The sequence below is a fragment of the Hyperolius riggenbachi genome, chromosome 10 (genome assembly GCF_040937935.1).
Source record: "Hyperolius riggenbachi isolate aHypRig1 chromosome 10, aHypRig1.pri, whole genome shotgun sequence".
Taxonomy (NCBI): Eukaryota; Metazoa; Chordata; class Amphibia; order Anura; family Hyperoliidae; genus Hyperolius; species Hyperolius riggenbachi.
The window spans coordinates 114,317,494-114,341,703 of record NC_090655.1 but is presented as its reverse complement, the minus strand read 5'-3'; the positions used below and the strand labels follow the sequence as shown (position 1 = coordinate 114,341,703).

The 24,210-nt window shown below is 46.7% G+C and overlaps 1 protein-coding gene across 2 annotated transcripts in view; it reads right to left on the bottom strand.

The window, feature by feature from the left end:
- TLL2 (tolloid like 2) overlaps window positions 1–19,690 on the bottom strand; it is a 222,565-nt gene extending 202,875 nt beyond the window's left edge. For both annotated transcript variants that reach the window (XM_068257566.1, XM_068257567.1), the window contains exon 1: window positions 19,291–19,690. In XM_068257566.1, coding sequence (XP_068113667.1) covers window positions 19,291–19,456 — 166 coding nt within the window. In that variant the 5' untranslated portion in view covers window positions 19,457–19,690. The remainder of the gene's footprint in view (window positions 1–19,290) is intronic.
- Between the last annotated feature and the right edge of the window lie 4,520 nt (window positions 19,691–24,210).

Genomic DNA, 24,210 nt, shown 5'->3' with positions numbered 1-24,210 from the left:
GAGACCTGAAGAGTCGCACCGGCGGAGCAGGTAATGTATGCGAGGGGGGGGGGGGGGGGAGCGGCAGCAGCACCACCACCACCAGATTGTGAACGGTTTCATGCTGAAATCGATTCACAATCTGTTTGCAGTAAAGGCAGCCATACGATCCCTCTCTGATCAGATTCGATCAGAGAGGGATCTATCCGTTGGTCGAATCTGATGGCAAATCGACCAGTGTATGGCTACCTTAAGGAGCACTGGCCCTTTAGCAGTCAGTGCCAAACAGTTGCATGCTGGGGGTTCTTTTTATCTATAATATATTCCTTCTCTTCCATTTATTTCCCTACCTAGCTGCTTATCTGAAACTTGATCCCCTGCTCACTTGTGTTTACAAGCAAGGCTTAGGTGACTCAGCGGTTGGAGGAGAAAAGAAAAAAAGTAAAGGGCAGAAATGACATCAGGATTTAGCCTAAACTGTGGGCAAAAGACATGGCCCCCACCAGGAAAAGAATTCTCTTAATTTACTATATAAAATTCACTGAAATCAAAACATGGACAGTACAATACATGTGTTATGTAAGTAGTTCAAGTATTTATCTACTTATATATGTGATTTTTTTCCCCTGGCATAGTATGGCTAATCCTACTGCTTTAAAGTAGGGAAGTACTTTATTATGACTATTATCTGTGTCATAAGAAATTGTATTCATATAAAGTCACTGGCCACTTAATTAGGTACACCTTGTTAGTACCGGGGTGAACACCATTTTGCCTTCAGAACTGCCTTAATTCTTCATGACATAGATTCAACAAGGTTTTGAAAACATTTCTCTGAGATTTGGTCTATAGCGACATGGTGGTTGTTGCTGCAAATTTATTGGTAGCACACTCATTATGCAAATCTCCCATCCCACCAAATCCAAAGGGAACTCTATTAGATTGTGATCTAGTGACTATGGAGTGCATTCAACTCATTGCCATGTTCAAGAAACTAGTTTGAGATGATGCATTTTGTGGCATGGTGCATTATCCAGTTGGAAGTAGCCGTCAGAAGATGGGTACACTGTGGTCATAAAGGGATGGACATGGCCAGCAGCAAAACTCAGGTAAGTTGGGGTGTTTAAACGCTCACTTAGTATTAAAGAACCCAAAATGTTCCATGGGGGTTGGTATTAGTGTTGGGCGAACATCTAGATGTTCGGGTTCGGGCCGAACAGGCCGAACATGGCCGCGATGTTCGGGTGTTCGACCCGAACTCCGAACATAATGGAAGTCAATGGGGACCCGAACTTTTGTGGTTTGTAAAGCCTCCTTACATGCTACATACCCCAAATTTACAGGGTATGTGCACCTTGGGAGTGGGTACAAGAGGAAAAAAAAATTAGCAAAAAGAGCTTATAGTTTTTGAGAAATCGATTTTAAAGTTTCAAAGGGAAAACTGTCTTTTAAATGCGGGAAATGTCTGTTTTCTTTGCACAGGTAACATGTTTTTTGTCGGCATGCAGTCATAAATGTAATACATATAAGAGGTTCCAGGAAAAGGGACCGGTAACACTAACCCAGCAGCAGCACACGTGATGGAACAGGAGGAGGCGCAGGAGGAGAAGGCCACGCTTTGTGAGACACAACAACCCCGGCCTTGCATGAGGGCAAGAAGCGTGCGGATAGCATGCTTTGTACCACCATGCAGTCATAAATGTAATAAAGATAAGAGGCTCCATAAACAAGGACCGGCAACGCTAACCCAGCAGCAGCAGCAGCAGCACACGTGATGGAACAGGAGGAGGCGCAGGAGGAGAAGGCCACGCTTTGTGAGACACAACAACCCAGGCCTTGCATGAGGACAAGAAGCGTGCGGATAGCATGCTTTGTACCGCCATGCAGTCATAAATGTAATAAAGATAAGAGGTTCCATAAACAGGGACCGGCAACGCTAACCCAGCAGCAGCAGCAGCAGCACACGTGATGGAACAGGAGGAGGCGCAGGAGGAGAAGGCCACGCTTTGTGAGACACAACAACCCAGGCCTTGCATGAGGACAAAAAGCGTGCGGATAGCATGCTTTTTACCGCCATGCATGCAGTCATAAATGTAATAAAGATAAGAGGTTCTATAAACAGGGACCGGCAACGCTAACCCAGCAGCAGCAGCACACGTGATGGAACAGGAGGAGGCGCAGGAGGAGAAGGCCACGCTTTGTGAGACACAACAACCCAGGCCTTGCATGAGGACAAGAAGCGTGCGGATAGCATGCTTTGTACCGCCATGCAGTCATAAATGTAATACAGATGAGAGGTTCAATAAACAGGGACCGGAAACGCTAAACCATCCCAGATGTTCATTGGTCATGTTACTTGGTTGGGGTCCTGGAGTGTTGCGTAGTCGTTTCCAATCCAGGATTGATTCATTTTAATTTGAGTCAGACGGTCTGCATTTTCTGTGGAGAGGCGGATACGCCGATCTGTGACGATGCCTCCGGCAGCACTGAAACAGCGTTCCGACATAACGCTGGCTGCCGGGCAAGCCAGCACCTCTATTGCGTACATTGCCAGTTCGTGCCAGGTGTCTAGCTTCATGCCCGGTTTCAGGTCCAGCGGTGCCAGCCACAAATCTGTCTGTTCCTTTATTCCCCTCCAAATTTCCTCCCCTGTGTTCTGCTTATCCCCAAGGCAGATCAGCTTCAGCAACGCTTGCTGACGCATGCCAACAGCTGTGCTGCACTGCTTCCACGATCCTACTGCTGCTGGTGCTGGGTTAGCGTTTCCGGATGAGGTACAGCTTTGAGATGCGTTGGAGGAGAAGGAGTCAGAGAAGTAGGTGCTGCTGTTGTTATCCAGTGGGAGGGACGGCGGTGCAGCTGTTTGCGGCGTGGGCAACACCCGCGCCGTAGCAGGTGAGGAATCGCTGCCAGGCTCCACAAGGTTCACCCAGTGCGCGGTAAGGGAGATGTATCGACCCTGGCCGAACGCACTCGTCCAGGTGTCAGTGGTGAGGTGAACCTTGCAGGCAACGGCATTCTTCAAGCTTCGGGTTATTTAGCTGACCACGTGCTCATGCAACTCAGGCACTGCAGAGCGCGCAAAGTGGTAGCGGCTGGGAACCACGTAACGTGGGATGGCCACTGACATCATGCCCTTGAAGCTGTTTGTCTCCACCACTCGATATGGCAGCATTTTGCAGGCCAGAACCTTGGCTATGCTGGCTGGCTGTTACTGCCACGGCCCGGGGGTCATTTGCTGGCAATTTCCTCTTGCGCTCAAACATCTCAGAGACAGACAACTCAACCGTAGGGCTGCACACCGAAGGGCTGTTGGTTGTTGTGTTTGATGAACACTGGGAGACCTCAAGAGCACTAGTCCGGAAAGTGACAGTGTCAGCATCGTCTGATGTTTGTGAATGTTGTGAACCACGCAATGGCTGGACTACTGCTGCTGCTGAGGCGGGTCTGGTGGTGAGTCTGGTGAACCCAAGGGAGGCAGTGTTGCTGGTGGTACCCTGTCCTGCCGCGTTTGCCCACAGTGTGGGATGTTTGGATAGAATGTGGCGGCTCATGCTGGTGGTGGAGAGGTTGTTAACCTCCCTAGCGGTATGGACAGAAATGTCCGTTCAAAAAAACATGCTGTGAACAGTATAAACATGCATACACATCAATACTCTCCTGCACTGTATACTAGACCCTTGCTTGACACATTTTGGCAAGTTACAGGAAAAAAAAAGTTTTAAAAATAAATGTTATCACTGTTTGCACAGAAATCCTGGGGAAATTGAACGCTGGGAAGGTTAATACTTTTCCCCCTGCTCAGGCGGGTCTTGCACACCTTGCAAATCGCCATGGTAACATCCTCAGTGCAGTCTTCAAAGAAAGCCCAGACTTTGGAGCACCTGCCTTGCTGGCGATTTCTGTTTGCGCCTCTTTTGCCTCTCACTTGAACCATGCTTGCGGTGCCTGAAATTGCGCGCCGCCTACCTTGTGGCACAAGGCGAACTCGTGCAGCAGTGGGTTCCTCAACAGACTCATCTGTGCTGCTGCTACGACGGCGATGTTCTCGTTCACAAACAAAATCTGGGTCTATGTCCACATTGTCCATACCCTCCTCTTCCATCTCCTCAAACTCGTCAAATGTCATTGTGGGGGGCCGCCGCCGTGGAGTAGAGCTCCCCAGAACAACCTCTGCGCAGCTCACTCCAACGTCGTCTGGTTATCTGGCAGTTGTGTGCGTGGTGTCGCTGCCGGTTGTGTCAGCTTTGTGCCCACTGGCTCCTTGTAACTGGCTGAGGACTCGGACCTCGTGCGTGATGTGCTGGTGCTGCTTAACCCACTACTGGACGCTTGAGAGGTCATCCAAGTAATTATCTGGTCCTGTTCTTTTGGATCTGTGAGGGTTGTTGTCCTGGACAACATGGGCGGTATTGAGTGGGTTTTCTTGGGTGCTCCCCTGTGGCCTGTACGTGAACCGTCAGGGGAAACACCTCTTCCCTTGCCCCTCCCTCTTTCACCGGATTTCTTCCTCATTTCACTTATCCTTAAAGTACACGCTGACTGGCAGCAGTACAGTGGCAGTACAGAAATGCTATACAGTGGCGGGTGAGCGGTGTACTACTGTTCCCAGCAGACACAGAGTGGAAGTAAACACAATGCTATATAGTGTGGCTGAGCCGTGTACACAGAGTGGCATTAAACACAATGCTATATAGTCTGCTATATAGTCACCCCGAACAGGGTGATGTTCTGCAGAACCCGAACAGTGGCAAACACTGTTCGCCCAACACTACTGGGAGGGAACGCAGATTTTAGTACCTAAACACACGATACAACATGTTTTCCGGGGTCAGACTCTGAGGCACATACAGATGGTCCCGATCATCATCCTCATCATACAACTCTTCTCCTGAGTCTGACCCACCCACCACCTCTGCCACCCCAACATCCCCAGACACAGACCCCTCATCGTCCTCAACATTAACTTGGGATGCTGGCCTGAGCCAGACCTCCTCCTCCACATCAGGCCCCATCATCTCCTCAATGGCAGCCCTCATTAATCGCTCTGGCGCCGGACCGATGGACACAACGTTCTCCTCCGGGGAGGGCTGCTGCTGACCACTGGCTGCTGGGGTGGATGTTATAGCTTGCGTGGGGCGTTGGCTGTTGCGGTTGTTGGGAGTGCTGCTCACAGCGGAGGTCTCTGGGGAACTCATGTTGAGCTCATATAGTGGTTGACGGTGAGTGGAGTATTACTGATCCCAGCAATATACACACTGACTGGCAGAGTACGCAATGCTATATAGTGTGGCTGAGCGGTGTACACAGAGTGGCAGTAAACACAATGCCATATAGTCTGGCTGAGCGAGCGGTGTACTACTGTTCCCAGCAGAATCAGAGTGGCAGTAAACAATGGTATATAGTCTGGCTGAGCAGTGTACACAGAGTGTCAGTAAACAATGGTATATAGTCTGGCTGAGCGGTGTACACAGAGTGTCAGTAAACAATGGTATATAGTCTGGCTGAGCGGTGTACACAGAGTGTCAGTAAACAATGGTATATAGTCTGGCTGAGCGGTGTACACAGAGTGTCAGTAAACAATGGTATATAGTCTGGCTGAGCGGTGTACAGAGAGTGTCAGTAAACAATGCAATATAGTCTGGCTGAGAGGTGTACACAGAGTGTCAGTAAACAATGCAATATAGTCTGGCTGAGAGGTGTACACAGAGTGTCAGTAAACAATGGTATATAGTCTGGCTGAGCGGTGTACACAGAGTGTCAGTAAACAATGGTATATAGTCTGGCTGAGCGGTGTACACAGAGTGTCAGTAAACAATGGTATATAGTCTGGCTGAGCGGTGTACACAGAGTGTCAGTAAACAATGGTATATAGTCTGGCTGAGCGGTGTACACAGAGTGTCAGTAAACAATGCAATATAGTCTGGCTGAGAGGTGTACACAGAGTGTCAGTAAACAATGGTATATAGTCTGGCTGAGCGGTGTACACAGAGTGTCAGTAAACAATGGTATATAGTCTGGCTGAGCGGTGTACACAGAGTGTCAGTAAACAATGGTATATAGTCTGGCTGAGCGGTGTACACAGAGTGTCAGTAAACAATGGTATATAGTCTGGCTGAGCGGTGTACACAGAGTGTCAGTAAACAATGGTATATAGTCTGGCTGAGCGGTGTACACAGAGTGTCAGTAAACAATGGTATATAGTCTGGCTGAGCGGTGTACACAGAGTGTCAGTAAACAATGGTATATAGTCTGGCTGAGCGGTGTACACAGAGTGTCAGTAAACAATGCAATATAGTCTGGCTGAGAGAGTGTCAGTAAACAATGGTATATAGTCTGGCTGAGCGGTGTACACAGAGTGTCAGTAAACAATGGTATATAGTCTGGCTGAGCGGTGTACACAGAGTGTCAGTAAACAACGGTATATAGTCTGGCTGAGCGGTGTACACAGAGTGGCAGTAAACACAATGCTATATATAGCGTGGCTGAGCGAGGTGCACAGTGGCAGTACACACAATGCTATATTAGTCAGGCTAAGCCGTGTACACAGAGTGTCAGAAAACACAATGCTATATATAGCGTGGCTGAGCGAGGTGCACAGTGGCAGTACACACAATGCTATATATAGCGTGGCTGAGCGAGGTGCACAGTGGCAGTACACACAATGCTATATTAGTCAGGCTAAGCCGTGTACACAGAGTGTCAGAAAACACAATGCTATATATATAGCGTGGCTGAGCGAGGTGCACAGTGGCAGTACACACAATGCTATATATAGCGTGGCTGAGCGAGGTGCACAGTGGCAGTACACACAATGCTATATATAGCGTGGCTGAGCGAGGTGCACAGTGGCAGTACACACAATGCTATATATAGCGTGGCTGAGCGAGGTGCACAGTGGCAGTACACACAATGCTATATTAGTCAGGCTAAGCCGTGTACACAGAGTGTCAGAAAACACAATGCTATATATATAGCGTGGCTGAGCGAGGTACACAGTGGCAGTAAACAATGCTATATATAGTGTGGCTGAGCGAGCGGTGTACTACTGTTCCCAGCAGCGACACACAATGACTGGGGGGGACCCTGGCTAGCGTGGCTGGAGAGCGAACTACCCTGCCTGCCTACCCAAAGCTAAACCCACAGACAAATGGCGGAGATATGACGTGGTTCGGGTATTTATTTACCCGAACCACGTGACCGTTCGGCCAATCAGAGCGCGTTCGGGCCCGAACCACGTGACCCGTTCGGCCAATCACAGCGCTAGCCGAACGTTCGGGGAACGTTCGGCCATGCGCTCTTAGTTCGGCCATGTGGCCGAACTCGAACATCACCCGAACAGGGTGATGTTCTGCAGAACCCGAACAGTGGCGAACACTGTTCGCCCAACACTAGTTGGTATAATTGAATTTTTGCAAAATTCATTCATAGTCTATAATATCAGAAGATCTCATACATACCACCAGGATGGATCTTCAGATCTGCAGATGAATATCTGATCTTGCAGAGATTTTTATCTGATGAGTTCAGCTCAATAGAATAGACTGTGTAGAGTATGGCTCTCATACTACATGGAAGGTGGTGAAATTGGACAGTGATCTTTCATTTTCCAAAGACTTTTATCTCAAGTATGTACTTAGCTTTACAGATCAATTACATTCTCATCACAGTCTTGCCTTGCTGCCCTTCACTGAACATCTGTGTCATAATCCTTTGCCAGTGTAGGAACTAGTATAAAGGGACACATACACCTACGATTTTCCCACCGATATACAGCAGATTCGATCGCTGTGATCGAATCTGCTGTGAAATCCAGGGCTGTAGAGTCGGTACAAAAATCTTTCGACCCCGACTCCGACTCCTTAGTCTAATACTTAACAGGGCTGTGGATTTTGTACAAAAATTATCCGACTCCAACTCCTCAGTTTATGAAATCAATGACTCCGACTCCAATTCCGACTCCGGGTGTCCCAACATTGCCCCGACTCCAACTCCGACTTCACAGCTCTGCTGAAATCGTTGCGCAAACACTGACAGAACGATCGATTTCCGTCCGAAATCAATCGTTCCCGTCGATCCGTCCGTGCGGAAGATTTTGGTCGATCACCAGCGCTACCTGCAATACAATACCTGCTCCGGCCAGAGCGAGTTCCCCTCTGTCCCCACGGCTTCTTCTCCGCGCTGGGTTCCGGACCGGCTGCAGCTTCATTGAACTTCCTGTCCTGGCAGGAAGTTTAAACAGTAGAGCGCCCTCTACTGTTTAAGCTTCCTTGGACAGGCAGTTCAATGAAGCTGCAGCCGGTCCGGAACCCAGCGCAGAGAAGAAGCCGCGGGGACAGAGGGGAACTCGCGCCGGCCGCAGCAGGTAATGTATGCGGGGGGGGGGGGGGGAGGGCGGTGTCAGCTTCACAGATTGTGATTGTGAATAGATTTCAGCATGAAACCAATCTGTTTGCAGTAAAGGCAGCCATACGATCCCATAGGGCCCGTTTCCACTATAGCGTTGCGTAATCGCCGGCGAATCACCGCAGGCAAATCGCATGCGGGTGCGATTCCGCATGAGTTTTTTGCCGCGATTTCGCATAGGTTAGAGTGATGCGATTTTAACCATGTCACTGCTTGTGTGAATTAACATGGGTACCTATGCGAATTCGCAGGAAAAAACGCATGGGGAAAACGCATGCGATTTCCCTATTAAATGCATTGCGTGCGATTCGCCTGCATTCCACATGCAGGCGAATTCTGAGGGCTGTGCCATGCAGAAAAATCCTGCACAGAGAAACGCACAGCAAAACTGACAAGTGGAAACAGGCCCATCCACTTGTATTGGCTGTGCGAATCTGCATGCGGGCAACGCATGCGGATTCGCGATAGTGGAAACGGGCCTTCTCTGATCAGATTCGATCAGAGTGGGATCTATCTGTTGGTCGAATCTGATGGCAAATCGACCAGTGTATGGCTACCTTTACTTTGATGTCAAAGAAAAGAACAATTCACTGAGTAAATAATATTAAGCCAACAGTGGAAAGATGAAAACAAGGTATTAGTACATGGTATTAGTAGGTTGCTGTGTTCAATGAGTACAATCTGCAGGGACACTAAAGATCTTGACATAGCTACAGTATAAATATATGGTAGCTGTCTACTCAGACAAGTGTGAAGAGACAAAATAAAACTTCACTCTTAGGGCCCTTTTGCGTTGGTACTTGTTAGTGTGTGTTAGTACGCTTTTTTTCCATAGCAGTGCATTGTAAAAAAGCTCAGTTATAACGCATATAGTGGTAAATGTGCCATAGGGAAACAGGGATCACTTTGAAAATCAGTTCTCTTTCAGTTATAACTGAGAGCAACTGATTAAGTGTAAAAGGGGCCTTAGGCACTTGATAAAAGCAATGATGTGCATAGCACAACACAGCTTCTGATTTTCATTTGTAATGAAATAATGGGAAAACATCAGCTGTACACCAGTCACATGGAAGTGACCCACATGAAAGATTAAAGGGCCTATCAACAGGGTCAGAATACTGGAAAGGCAGCCAAGGCCTGGGTCGTGGGCAGCTGCTATCCATGGGGGTGGCTGGACATGGAAAAGGTGTTGCTGAATATAGAAGAGATGATTGCAAATAGAAAAGGGAAGCTGCAAATGGGAAGTAGCAAATGAAAGAGGAAAGATTCTTTTCAAGGGAATTGTGCATGAAAGAAAGAGTCTGCTGTATATGGATGTTACTCACAGAAGAGAGCTGCACATGGAATGAGAGCAACAAAAGTGGCCTAAGGGTAGAAAAGTTATGAATCTGATAAATACAATAACTGAACTCAAACTCCTTTAATACCCAGAGATGAATGCCACCAGAATGGTGCATGTATACTTTCCTGCATTAGGAATTAGGGATGATATGTGAGAGGCTAAAATTAGCATAGAGACTGCATACTCTTGAAACAATTAGTATCTCATTGACTATCCTTACTGGGAACTACCCACAGCAGTATTATGAGACAACAGTGCATCCTTTATAAAGACAAAAAATAGTTAATACGTAGGCACGGATGGAATAAGGGGAGGAGTTTGGAAAGCTGTCTCTCCCATAAAATTGCACTTTCACCTCAACAGGAAATGGTGCTTTGAGATTCTGCCAGCCAGATATATTAAATATATGCATTCTTTAACCACTTGAGGACCACAGTGCTAAACCCCCCAAAAGACCAGGCTGTTTTTCCTGTAATTGGCCACTGCAGCTTTAAGGCCAAGCTGCAGGGCGGCACAACACAGCAGAAGAGTGACACCCCCCCCGTCCCCAGTACAGCACTGCTGATGATCGCAGCGCTGTACATGTAAATAGACGCCGTCTAACAGTCTCCCCCCCCCCCCCCCCGAGAAGGAGATGTGCGCGCACCCTGCGCGCGATCTCCTTCAGTAGCTGTCTCCAGGACCTGATGCCAATTGGCGTTAGGCGGTCCTGGGGCTGCCGCCGCGACCACACCCATTGGCATGGGGCGGTCTTTAAGGGCTCGTTTCCACTAGTGCGGTGACGCACGCTGGCACTGAGCGGGTGGGCGGGATCGCAGGCAAATCTGATGAGCCGTGCCATGCACGGCTATAAGATTCGCAGTCTCCGCTGCGAATTCTGCAGGAGGTTCCGGCCGAATCGCTCCCGCAAGCGATTCCGCCGCGGCCCCGTCATCCCCTATGGCAGAGTTTCCCCGTGCGAATCATGTGTGGGGAAACTGCAGAATCGCCTGCGAAATCTCAGAAGTGGAAACGAGCCCTAAGTAGTTAAACAGTACAGGTGTACAATGCACTAAATTTTGTGTAATACTAGCTAATCCAAATTTGCCATTATATGTATAAAAAAAAATTAGGATGGTTAACTAGAGCAGCAGATTATGTAATTAAAGGAATACCTAAGTGACTGTCAAAAATACACCTAGGGAGGGGGATTGTTCTCAAGGAGCGTTCCCAGTACGCTGTCCCCTCATTCCCTCGCTGTCCCCCCCTTATAAATTTGTGATTCGAAGACAGGTGGCTCCATATTGCGCATGAGCAAAGTGCTTCTGAAGATTCTCGAAAGGCGTATATACAACCAGTTGGTCAAATTCTTCAATAGGGTGACAGCGCTGGAACAAGGACACAAAGCAAGGACCGGGAAGGCTCTATGAGATCCAGAGCATTCCCTTTCCATAGGCGAGTATCATATTTTTTTTGGGACAGTTGCTTTAGTGGTACTTTAAGTTTAATTTCTTTGCAAATATTGGTTCAAGTTGAACTGGAAATTTGCACATTCAACCCTTATGCAAGCAACTATTTACAAACGGTAATGGCAGTCATGTAAGCTTACTGAATAGAGATGTGTTCTTATTTCAGGTCTCCTTCTCAAATGAGTAACCAGGATATTTAGGAAAGGATCTAGAATTGGAGCCTCACAATCAAATAATCTAAACAGGAATTTTGCAAGTCGCTGACTGGGACGCCAGTGATTAACCCCTCCCCACCTGCAGTCTTATGCTGGACACATGGCTCGATTTTGCCGCTTGATTCTTCCGCTCCATTGATTCCCCGCTTGATTCTGCAGGCGATTATCTTATGTTCTGCTTGTTTTTCTTATCTTTTTCCATTGTCCTCAATGCAGAATCGAGCGGCGAAACGATCGGGCGGGAGATCGGACGTGTCGGAAATTATCTATCGAGCCATCTAAACGACTCAGAATCGAGCCGTGTATTCCCAGCATAAAAAAGGACCTGAACTCAGAACTCCTGCAATAAATCTGCAGTGTGCCTACTTCCTCCTTTCATGGAAGGCGACAAGGGGCTAACACCCTACACGTTTACAAATTAGCTGAGGCTGCCGAGATTCCTGAACTAACACAGCTGCAGGCCCAAATTGTGATTACTTGCAGGTGAGGGGGAATTAGACAGGCTATTCACTAAACACAAACAGGGTGGATTAATCTGTGTTTTTCTTGTGCAGGAGTTCAGATCCACTTTAAGTAGGTGAGGAGATTCATCACAGTAGCAGTTATGCCTGAATTCATTAGGAAAGGACCAATGCCTACTTTTCAGCTCCAAACAACAGAGGCATTAATCATGGCTTTCTTTGGTGACAGCAGATTGATCACTCCCGTGACGACATGCGCTCGCACTTGCTTGTCACTGTTTATGTATGAAGGATTTGTGGGGAACATTTTGAACACAGAGACTCCTAAAAAAAAAACCTGACGAAGTTAATTATTTACAGATTATTGCTATTTATCTTTGTGTCTGCTCTCCCCAATTAGTGCCTTGTCTGTGTTTGCCATCCATTATGAGCCAGTCTGCTCCAAAAGCAGTTGAACAGCCTCCAATATGTACCCACCATGCAGGTGCCGCAGACCATTGTGTTTGTTTATACTGGTAATGGTGAATGAGGCTGTATTCAAACTGTCATTTGCAGGTTCAGGTTTGTTTTATCAAGGCAGGTGCAAAGGATATTGTAGCAAATTTGGAGCCATTGCCTCCAACAACCAATGAAGTTGAAGCTGAAATGTTGGTGCTGACTGAGCGTTAATGTTGAGGGTGTTTACAGAAGCTATACTAAACTTAGCCATGAATCGAGCATGTGTGCAGGTGACCCTGAGAATGTTCAGGGATGTGAAAAAAGGATGGCATTTTTCCTTTCTTAACACCCCCCGGAGGTCATTCCATTGCCATTGTCCCAACTCCCATACAACCAGGCACGTTGCTCTCTGCCTGAACAGCACTAAGTCCCAGAATTGTCACCTAAGGGTCCCGATCCCTTTGGGTGACACCCACTGTGCGTGTGTACACACCTTGAAGGTAGGAATACAGCAAAAACGCACATAATAGAAGTAAAAGGGTCGCATGAAAAAATGCATATGGTTGCGTTCTGCAATGTGCGTCTTTAAAAACACTGGTCTTGCTGCATATTTATCAATGGTGACGCGGTATTGCGTTTTAGTGCATTTTTAATGCGTTTTGTATGCTTTTTTTAAAAAAATTCCACTTCCTGTTGACTTCCTAATGATGTGCATAAAAAGAAGGCATGCAAAACGCATATGCGATTTATATACGCAAACCGCAAACGCATGCAAAACACAAGAAAACCGCATGTGTGGGAAAAAATGCAAACATACAAAAAGGAAAAAAAAAAAAAGCTTGAAAAATGCACTCAAAACGCATATGCAGCAAATCGCTACTTTTCATGCACTACCTAGTGTGTTCCTAACCTGAAGTGAAAAAGTTGCCCAGAACAACCAATGAGCTTTTAGCTGTTAACTGAAGTTATACATACACTACACAATGTGTTTACATTTTAATACATTTAGAGTTAAACTTAATATAAACATCAAATAAAATGAAAATCAATGTTAGGCCAGAAATCCACTAGGAGCGATTTTCTGAGCGATTTGCGATTTGAAAGCTCCCGCTAATGTAATGTTATGGGTGTGATCCCACTTGAGCGATTTGATTTTATAAAAATCACCCATAGCATTGCATTAGCTTTTCAAATCACTAGCGATTAGAAATCGCTCCTAGTGGGTTTCTGGCCTTAAGCCGCATCTACACGAGTAGATGCGGCCGCGATGCTCCTTATCAAGATCCGACAGGACGGATCTCCGCATCGCCGATTCCCTGCTCGATCCCCGCGAGGGGACAATGGCAAGAAATCGTGCGGGAGATAAGCGGCGCCGGCGGGGACGAGCGGGGAATTGAATGCGGCGCACGCGCAGCGAGCGGGGACGCGGCAGGCACGCGCGGGGACGCGCAAGAGGCCGCCGATCGCCACAACATCTCCCCGTGTAGACGGGGCTTTAGTCTAGTTTAGAGCAACCGAGCAGGAAACATTATGGTGGCAGCTCTCCAACCACAGCAATCTCTATCAGCAAGAAGCGTCGTGATTGGCCGAATTATGTGGGCGTAGTTTACTACAACCTATCTGAAACCTAGCCGATTGAGAGGGCGCTGTCAACCCAATGTGGTTTCCTGCTGGGTCCCCTAAACTAGACTAGCGCCCAATTATCTGCTTAAAAAAAAAAAAGTAAATTTGCCCAATGTTTGGCTGTTTTATCAATCAGACATTGATCAAACATGGCCATTCTTTTGCTGCATACACACTTGAGATAAAAGTCTTTGGAAAAGGCAAGATCACAGACCAATTTTACCCCATTCCATGTAGTATGAGAGCCATACTCTACACAGTTTATTCTATGGAGCTGCACTCCCCATCAGATAAAATCTTTGCAAGATGCTGCACACAAAGATGCCCGTACACACTCAAAAGATCAGTATCTGCAAAAGATCTCTTCCTGCAAAAGATCCATTCCTGCAAAATGCATTCATAGTCTATGAGATCTGGAGATCCTCATACACACCTTGTTTAACAGGCAATCATCTGCAGATCATCTGCAGATCAGATCCACCAGGATGGATTTTCAGATCTGCAGATGATTGCGAGATATGCAGATGAAGTCTGTTAAACAAGGTGTGTATGAGGATCTGCAGATCTCATAGACTATGAATGCATTTTGCAGGAATGGATATATTGCAGGAAGAGATCTTTTGCAGATAATGATCTTTTGAATGTGTACAGCATCTGTGTGTGCAGCATCTTGCAAAGATTTTAGCTGATGGGGAGTTCAGCTCCATAGAATAGACTGTGTAGGTATGGCTCTCATACTACATGGAATGGGGTAAAATTGGTCTGTGATCTTGCCTTTTCCAAAGACTTATCTCAAGTGTGTATGCAGCATTAATCTCACTGAGTGCAGAGGGAGCACAGGTGACAGAAGATCATCATCAAGGTTGCCATTGTAAAGTATTGTACTGCATCAACCAGTCCTAAGCTAGTCCAAGTGGTGCAAGATGTCAAAACAATATTTCCAGTTTCAATCAGGTAAATATGGTGCTTAAAATTGCCATTAGTCCCATTCTAACTGTTTTTTCAGGAGTAAGGCCCAGTGCACACCAAAAACCTCTAGCAGATCTGCAAAACGCTAGAGGTTTTTGAAGCAGATTTTCAGAGCGATTCTAGGCATGTTTAGAGAGGTTTTCGAAACATGCTTAGCGTTTTTGTGTATCAAATTTCATAAATTGTTACAGTAAAGCTGCTACTGAACAGCTTCTGTAACAAAAACGCCTGGAAAAGCTTGAGCTTTTCCTATACTTTTCATTGAGGGAGAAACGCATCTGCAAACCGCAAAAATGCTGCAGGAGCCACGTTTGTGGTTTATTAAAAACCTAAAACCGCTGGTGTGCACCATCCCATTGAGATACATTAGCCAAGCGCTTTCACAAGCGGCAGCGTTTTTGAAAACACTACCAAAAACGCTTGGTGTGCACCAGGCCTCAGGAATCCTTTTTTGGACTAGCTTTCTTTTCACTGGTCATAAATCAGCCCCACTGATCCTGCATAGACAGTTCGAGAGGGTGCTGTCCACCCAATGACGTTAGCAGACTTTTCCTATGGACACCACAACCATACTAGCGCTAAAAACAAGAGCAAAAGCTGAAGAATCAGCCAATCGGCTAAGTTGCATTTGCGCTATGCACATTGCAGTGCATTTTTCAGCAGACTATAAATCACACAACAGGTTGCAATGTTCCCACAATGGGCAAATTCACATGTGCGTGTTGCCACCACAGTGCATTGGATTCCATCATAGTTGTGTGCTACCTGACACTGCGCATGTTATGCCTGTGCTACAAATGAATGGCAACGTGACACTGTATTGCAATGCACGCATTACCAGAGGAAGCAAGGTATGATAACCAATGCAATATGTTTTATGTGCATTGCAAGGGGATCAGTGTGTACTTAGGCTACTTGCACACCAAGACGTTGCGTTAGGTGCTACGTTAAGGTCACATAACGTGCACCTAACACAAGGCCTGGTGCTCTTCGATGTGGACGTCAGAGTGAGCCGCGTTGTGCAGCTCACTCTGGCGTCCGTGATGCGTACTCTTGAATGCATGCGGCATCACGTGGTCCCGACGGCCAATCGCCGCACAGAGCGGCCGCACCAGGAAGTAAACACTGCACGTCACAACGTGCAGTGAATATTAACTAGCCATGTGCCTGGCCGCTCTTCGCTCCTCCCCAACATGACTGAGCATGTGCAAACAGTCTAACGCGGCTTAAGCCGCTGTAACGCTATAGTACGATGCACTTTCAGAAGAACGTGCAGCGTTACATGTAACGCAACGTGGGCAGTGTGAACAGCCCACTTGTGTTACATTGCTGTGCGTTGGGGGGAGCGTTACAGGCTGCACTAACGTGCGCCTGTAACGTCTTAAGGTAGCCATACACTGGTCGATTTGCCATTAGAACGACCAGCTGACAGATCCCTATCTGATCGAATCTGATCAGACAGGGATCGTATGGCTGCCTTTACTGCAAACAGATTGTGAATCGGTTTCAGCCTAAAACCGATCACAATCTGTGGAGCTGCTCCTGACGCCTTCCCCCCCCCCCCCCCCCGTATACATTACCTAAAGCTGGCTCCGGGTCCTCTTCTCCGCGCTGCACCCCGCACCGCATCCCAGCGTACACTGTGTCACTCCGTGACCAGGAAGTTCAAATAGAGCGCCCTCTATTTGAACTTCCTGGTCACTGCAGTGACACAGGAAGTTAATGTACGCTGGGATGGAAGCAGGAACAGAGCGGAGAAGATGCCCGGGAGCCAGCGTCAGGTAATGTATACCTGATCGGATCGGCCGCCGCTAGCAACGCGCTCCCTACCCGCGGGCGATCGACGGTATTTTTCCGCATGGCGCGATCGACGGACCGATCCGATTTCGGGAGGAAATCGGATCAGCGGGTGCGTTTAGCGCGAACGATTGGCAGCAGATTCGATCCCAGTGATCGAATCTGCTGTCGAAACGGCCACAAATCGGGCCAGTGTATGGCCAGCTTAAGTGTGTAAGCAGCCTTAGGGTATATATTATCCATAGCAGTGCATTGTGAAAAAAGCTTCATTTTTCAGCATATAGTGTGAAAGAGGCCATAGGGAAACATGGTCACTGGACTACATATCAGTTGTCCTTTCAGTTACACCTGACAGCACCTGATAAAGTGTAACAGAACCTCAGCTTATCCAAAGTGGGTGTTGCTTTTCCTGTAGCATCAGGAACACAACGCAACTGATCAGGTAAGCAGCACTACACATCCCGGCATAGCGTCGCATACAGTGAAGCATTCAGTGAAGGAAAAGTTTGCTTCACTGTTAACACGCGACTGCATGCAGTGCTTTATGATGCCGCATGCCATTATACTGCCCCCCCCCCCCCTGCACTGTGAACGTCGCATAGGTGCAGTATTGTAGAATGGCAAGCTGCTTTGCATTGTGGCCGTTACGTCGTAACGTACCACTGTGAACTTGACTTTAGCTGACACAAAGATGTCAAACAGTGACAAAACTAAGGAGCTCGGGGGCCACAGTGCTAGTTTTACATAAGACCCAAGAACTCTATTGATGTGGAGCCTCAAAACCGACCAAGGACAGCTGCAGTGTCTGAGAGGTGTAATCAGAATAAGGAAACTATTAAAGGACCATTGTCGCGAAAATCTTAAAAAACAAAACATATACAAATAAGAAGAGCATTTCTCCTAGAGTAAAATGAACCATGCATGACTTTTCTCCTATGTTGCGGTCACTTACAGTAGGTAGTAGAAATCTGACAGAACCGACAAATTTGGGACTAGCCCATTTCTTCATAGGGGGATTTCTTTATTTTTTTCAAAAGTACTTAGCGAATGACATTTGCTTTGTCCAACTATCAAAAAAGTGTATCGTAAGCAAATAGGCTGGCCAGCATCTTTGTATAAGGGCTCGTTTCCACTATAGCGAATCCGCATGCGGGCACTGCATGCGGATTCGCATACTTAATGTTAGTGGATGGGGCTGTTTCCATGTGTGCGGCGGCGGAGGCGTTTTTCGGTGCGGGGAAAATCTGCACGACAGGGTCGTGCAGATTCGCGTGCGGCAGGAATGCGGGCGAATCGCCGCTAATGTATTCAATAGGGAAATCGCATGCGGCTTTGTCATGCGGATTTCCCCGCGATTTCGCATGCGATTTCGCATGAAAGCCAATGGAACTTAACACAGGCAGTGACATGGTTAAATTCGCACGGCTCCTTGCCATGCGAAATCGCGGGTAAATCTGCATGCGGAAACGCAGCCGCATGCGATTTCTTCAGCGGTGGAATCCAGGCGATTCCGCACCGCTACAGTGGAAACGAGCCCTAAATCTTTTTCAGGGAATGTCTTTACAAAGAATAAAGGCCATGCTGAGAATCTCCTATGGAGAGATGGACTAACCCAAAACCTATCGATAATGTCAGATTTCTACTACTTACTGAAAATGACAGCAACATAGGAGAAAGGTAATTTATGGCTTATTTTACCCTGGAAGAAACACACTTCCTATTTTTAAGAGTATATATATATATATATATATATATATATATATATATATATATATATATATATATATATATATATATATATATATATATATATATATATACTTTTCAAAACAGTGGTAGTACTATTCACTGCACATATATAATACACATATAGAGGAACCAATGCTAAACTAATAAGATGGATAATGGATCCGGGTGCAGTCACAATCTTTACATCCACAGGATGTCAATAGGATGCTCTAGGCTAATGCTGTCAGTCCCAATGCTGAAGAAATGTAATACTGAGGACTATGTGCTAGAAGCACATGATGACAGCCATATGCAGTAGCACTGACAGTATACAATATCTGCAGGAATTCATATTCAACTTTCAGGTTCTGAAAAGCAAGTGTATGCATGCTATATAGTTCATTCACCTCTGTCATTAAATTATGTGACTCCAGCATAATACATAAAAAATAGAATATATATTAGCTTTTCATAATATCCTAATTCACTATCTATCTATCTATCTATCTATCTATCTATCTATCTATCTATCTATCTATCTATCTATCTATCTATCTATCCACACACACAAAACATGCAGTTTAGAAACAATGTCACGCAAAAAAAAAGGGGAAAAAAAAGAAAGCCGAATGAAAAGTGTAACATCATTGTCCCAAATGTGACTCTTTGAAAGAATTCTGAACTAACAGCAGATCAGTAAGCTGTTCAATAATAATGAGAAGTCAGGCTGAAAAGCAACCTGGGACAGAGATTAATAAAGATGCAAATGCTCTTGTGATGGATTTGCATTTGAAAGGCAATATTGTATAGGGCAGAAGTTATCATTCAGTTATATCAGAAGGCTCAGCTGAATAGACAGCCAACAATCCGCATCCACCACCTACCAGCCTTGCAGGGGTCCTTGTAGTTCGGCTCCTCTGTGCTCTCCTCCATCAAGTATTCAAAGCCAAAATGAGAACTCTGCCCCAGCGCCAGGCGCATCGCCCATAGTAGGATCAGCCCTGCAGATGTCAGTGGCCAGAGACTCCTCGCATGGGACCCCCAGCTCATTGCCGTGCAACTTTGGAGGGAGTGCAGATGAATAGTCTTTGTAGAAGTAGTGAGGTTGGCGCAGGGTGCTACAGGTGGTGATCTAGTGGGGTACTCTGTGCAGTGTGGGGGGGATCGGGGCGGCAGGCGGTGTATAAGGGGTGCAGGAGGCGGTGTTGGGTGGGGGCGCGGTCCCGGAGGCGGTGTTAGGGGGTCTCGGTGTAGCGCTACACTCTGAGCCCGTGCCCCGCTCTCTGTCTCACTCTGTCCCCGGGGTGTTCCTCACTGGCCGCTTCATCCAATCAGCTGATCTCCAGCGAACGGGGCCGGTCCCAGCTCACTCTCCTCATTAACCAGGATTATTGCTGGGAGATTCACAGCCAGCACAAGTGCCATGCTCCAAATCCCCACATGCTGCAAATCCCCACATGCTGCAATCACTACACTAGCTGGTGCTGAGCAGGGACTGCAGCCTTGCAGATCACAGCTTTTTTACTATTATTCACACTCATCAGTAGCTGATATTGAACAGAGGCTGCAGTCTACCAGATTATAACAGTATTATCCATACTCACCAGTAGCTGATATTGAACAGAGGCTGCAGTCTTCCAGATTATTATTATCCACAATCATCAGTAGCTGATATTGAGTAGAGACTGCAGTCTTCCAGATTATTATTGTTATCATCCACAATCATCAGTAGCTGATATTGAGTAGAGACTGCAGTCTTCCAGATTATTATTATTATTATCCACAATCATCAGTAGCTGATATTGAGTAGAGACTGCAGTCTTCCAGATTATTATTGTTATATCATCCACAATCATCAGTAGCTGATATTGAGTAGAGACTGAAGTCTTCCAGATTATTAATATTATTTATTTATATAGCGCCAACATTTTCATAGAACTGTATAATGCTAAACAAATATTGGGCAACATATATACATAGTACAAAACAAATATTGGTGAACATATATATACATATGAGAAGTTCAAGACACTGTACAGTTATTACATCCAACAATACAAGTACAAATACATACATCGTTAATGGGTGGTTTGAGACATCACTCAAATTGATACACATTCATATGGCAAATTACAGCAAAATAAGAAACAATAGGAGGAGGTCCCTGCTCTTGTGAGCTTATTATGTAGAGGGTAGTGGGGTGGAAACAATAGGGAAGGAAGTAAGGGCTCGTTTCCATTATACAACGCAGAGCCGTGCGCTCTGCTTTGCACGTGACTCCCCGGGGGCGGCACTTGCGATCCCATTCATTATGCTGAATGGGTTTGCGGGGGCAATCGGCCAAAAATGCAGGCAACTATGAGCTGTGATTTAGCTGAGAATGTATGGAAACATTAGTGCAGTCTATGCACTCTCTAAAGTCCCTGCGATTGGGTTTCCATAAGCGCTGCTTATAAGCCCTAAGACCCGGTACACACTGACACTAAAAAACGGTCCGTTCGCAGATCATAGTGGATCGGATCCTAACGGATGTGAACAGATCCAATGTTAACCCATGGATCTGTCTGCATTGGTCTGTTCAAACTGATCCATTCTGCTCTCTCCACTGAACAGACCACAAGTTTGGTGCTGCAGTGATTTTTCCGAACCACAGAGCCCAGCTGAACGGAAACGGAGGCGAAGCAATGCATGGGAGGCAATGAGAAACAGATCGTTAAAATACACTGGGCACAAATGGACCATTCTATTCAGCAAAAATCTTCTTTGGTAATGGGGGTTATGGGGAATTGGAACTGAACCAACAGAATGGAAACAGATACGTTCGAAAGGAAATCGGATCACCAAAAAGTGCCAGTGTGAACCGGCCCTTAGTGGATGAGGCAATGAATCTCCAACGCTACATGTAGCAACTTATAGGCCTGTCTGAAAAGGGGTGTTTTTCGAGTACATTTGAAGATGTCCAGGCTTGGAGCATGACGGACAGGCTGTGGAAGAGTTCCAAAGGAGATGGACTGCCCGTGATAAGTCCTGGAGGTGAGAGGAGGTGACCAAGCTAGAGGACAAAAGGGTCTCCTGAGAGGAGCAAAGATTCCAGGTGGGGAGGTATCTGGAGATTAATGAGGAAATGTATGGAGGTGACAGCTTGTGTAGAGTATGGTAGCTGGATCCTTTGGGTAACTGGTAAACAATGGAGAGTTTGGCAGAGTGGGGCTGCCTTAGAGGAGCAGGAAGAGAGGTGGAGGAGATGGGCAGCAGGGTTTAGAAGTGACTGGCAGGCCCGGGTTTACATCACAGGAGCCTATAGGCACAGATGTCCTGTTACCTTAGACTTTGCCCTCCATGAACCTACAAACCCCCGCCAAACCGCACCATGGATGTGCTGGCTAACGCAGCTGTCACTTCTCCCTTACTTCCCTTGCCCGTCATAGATAGCTACATGTGTCCCTTAGCATTAGGTAGCTTGAGGTACCTTGAATATTAAGTAGCTCTACTCGGGAATCTGTATAGGGAAGAAAGGGGGGAGTGAGCTGCCTTTCCATCATCAGGCGCTTGTAGGCACGTGCCTACAGTGCCTTTTGGTAAATCCAGCCCTGGGGACTGGAGAAGTGCCAGACTGCTTTTTGGTAGACCGCAGAGTAGGGTGTTACAGTAGTCAAGACGGGATATGATTGGAGCATGTACAAGCATTCACACTCATTAGTAGCAGATATTGAGTAGAGACTGCAGTCTTTCAGATTATTATAATGATTATCCACAATCATCAGTGGCAAATATTGAGTAGAGACTGCAGTCTTTGTCCTTGTTCACATTATGGTAGTAAATGCAAATGGCCAGATGTTCGGAATGCAACGCTTGCAATCCCACGGTATCTTCATTGCTGTGTTGTGCTGTAAATGGGACATCACATCGCACTGCTGCGCAGCGCATAAAGGCCCTTACTCAATTCATCTTTTCTCCTAAGAGATAATTTTTCATCCTCTGTTTAAAATAATTTTTCAGCACTGCAATTGAAAAAAGTACCAAAAAGTGAGTGAAAAAGTACCTTATTTTTCGGACTATAAGATTGGAATGGATAGCGGAGATACCGCCGCAAGAGCAAGCGGCATGGCGGCTATCTCCGCGTCGCAGCCGGCGGTTTCCGCCGCACTGTTACATGCTGGTGCTTTGCCTGGTCCTTCTATCGCTCATAGACTGAGGGCTACGCGCGCGCGCGCCGAGCGAAAGGACCTTTATGCATCTAGAAGGGGGGAGTCAGCTGATCACTCGGTCAGCTGACTCCAGCTATGTTATGGATTGGCTGAGTGACTGGGGCGGCGCTATAGAGCGCGTTTAGTATATATAGGACCTGACTGTCAGTTGTTCCGCGTCTGCTGTTGCATATGCTACGTGTTAGCACTCAGACCAAGTCAGATCCCAAAGTGTGCTAGAACCAGCTGGAGCTGGGGATCCACACTTAGCCAGATTCTGTAGATAGCTTAAAGTACTAATTGAATTGTATTATCTGTTATGACCTTCTGCTAGTTTGACTATTCTTCTGCTCTCTGATTCGGTACCTTTGCCTATGTGATATAAGTTGCCGACTCTGCCTGAACTACTACTCTGATTTAGCTTCCTGTCTCTGTACCGTATCTGTCCATGTGTTGCCGAACCTGCTTGTCTGACTCTTCTGCCCTCACCAGGGAGCTTAGTCCTGGTGAGGGACTCTCAGTTTAGTTATCACCTGCTCCTCAGGTAGATAGCTGCAGTATAGTCTGAATCACCTGCTCCTCAGGTAGATAGCTGCAGTATAGTCTGAATCATCTGCTCCTCAGGTAGATAGCTGCAGTACAGTCTTCATCACCTGCTCCTCAGGTTGCTAGCTGCAGTACAGTCTTAATTACCTGCTCCTCAGGTTGATAGCTGCAGTACAGTCTTAATCACCTGCTCCCCAGATTGAGAGCTGCAGTACAGTCTTAATCACCTGCTCCTCAGGTGACTAGTTAATACAGCACTGTCTGGATCCCCTGCCCCTCAGGGAATCACCTGCTGCAGTACAGTCTGAATTACTCGCCCCTCGAGTGATCACTCCACATTGTCTCACTGTGTATCACCCGCTCCTGAGGTGAAACTATCACCATTACTCTGAGTCTCCAGCCTGCTGGGATACTGAGTACTGTGTTCCTTAGAGATACCCCCTTCCACTAGCGCCTCTGGGATAGTGGGTATCTCCTCCAATATTACTGTTGCACCAAAACACTATCTTACACCTGTGTGTCCTGTGTCTTGCTATACTTGTATTATTGGTGATTCTGCAGATCACCACATAATCAGGTATAACATCTGTATTATTGGTGATACTGCAGATCACCAATAATCAGAAAATCTGTGCTTTCTTACACCAATCGTTACAAAGATGCTCAGGACCATAGGACACACCTAGGTTTAGAGGGAAAAAATCAGGGGAAAAATACTAAACCTGGTGGTGCATCTATGGTGCAGGGGCTTCTTGTGGACCGCAGCTTAAGTTTGCCCTAGTGCCCCTTGAACCAGCCCTGATGCCACCTTAACTTTCTTTTCTTTGATTTTGATTCAGTGGGATCAGAGTTATGTTCTCACCAACTTTTAGGGTAAGCACAGTCCAGTGTTTCCTCGTGTCCTGGGAGGGTCTGAACCTGGAGCCTTTGGAATATAAGGCAAGAGAGCAGGGGCCTAACTACAAATCATGGGGCACCCCAGCAAAACTTTGGTGGTGCTCCCAAATGTTCGCACACAAAGGCATACCTAGAAATCATGGGGCCCAGTAGTAAAGTTGTGGTTGCCCCCCC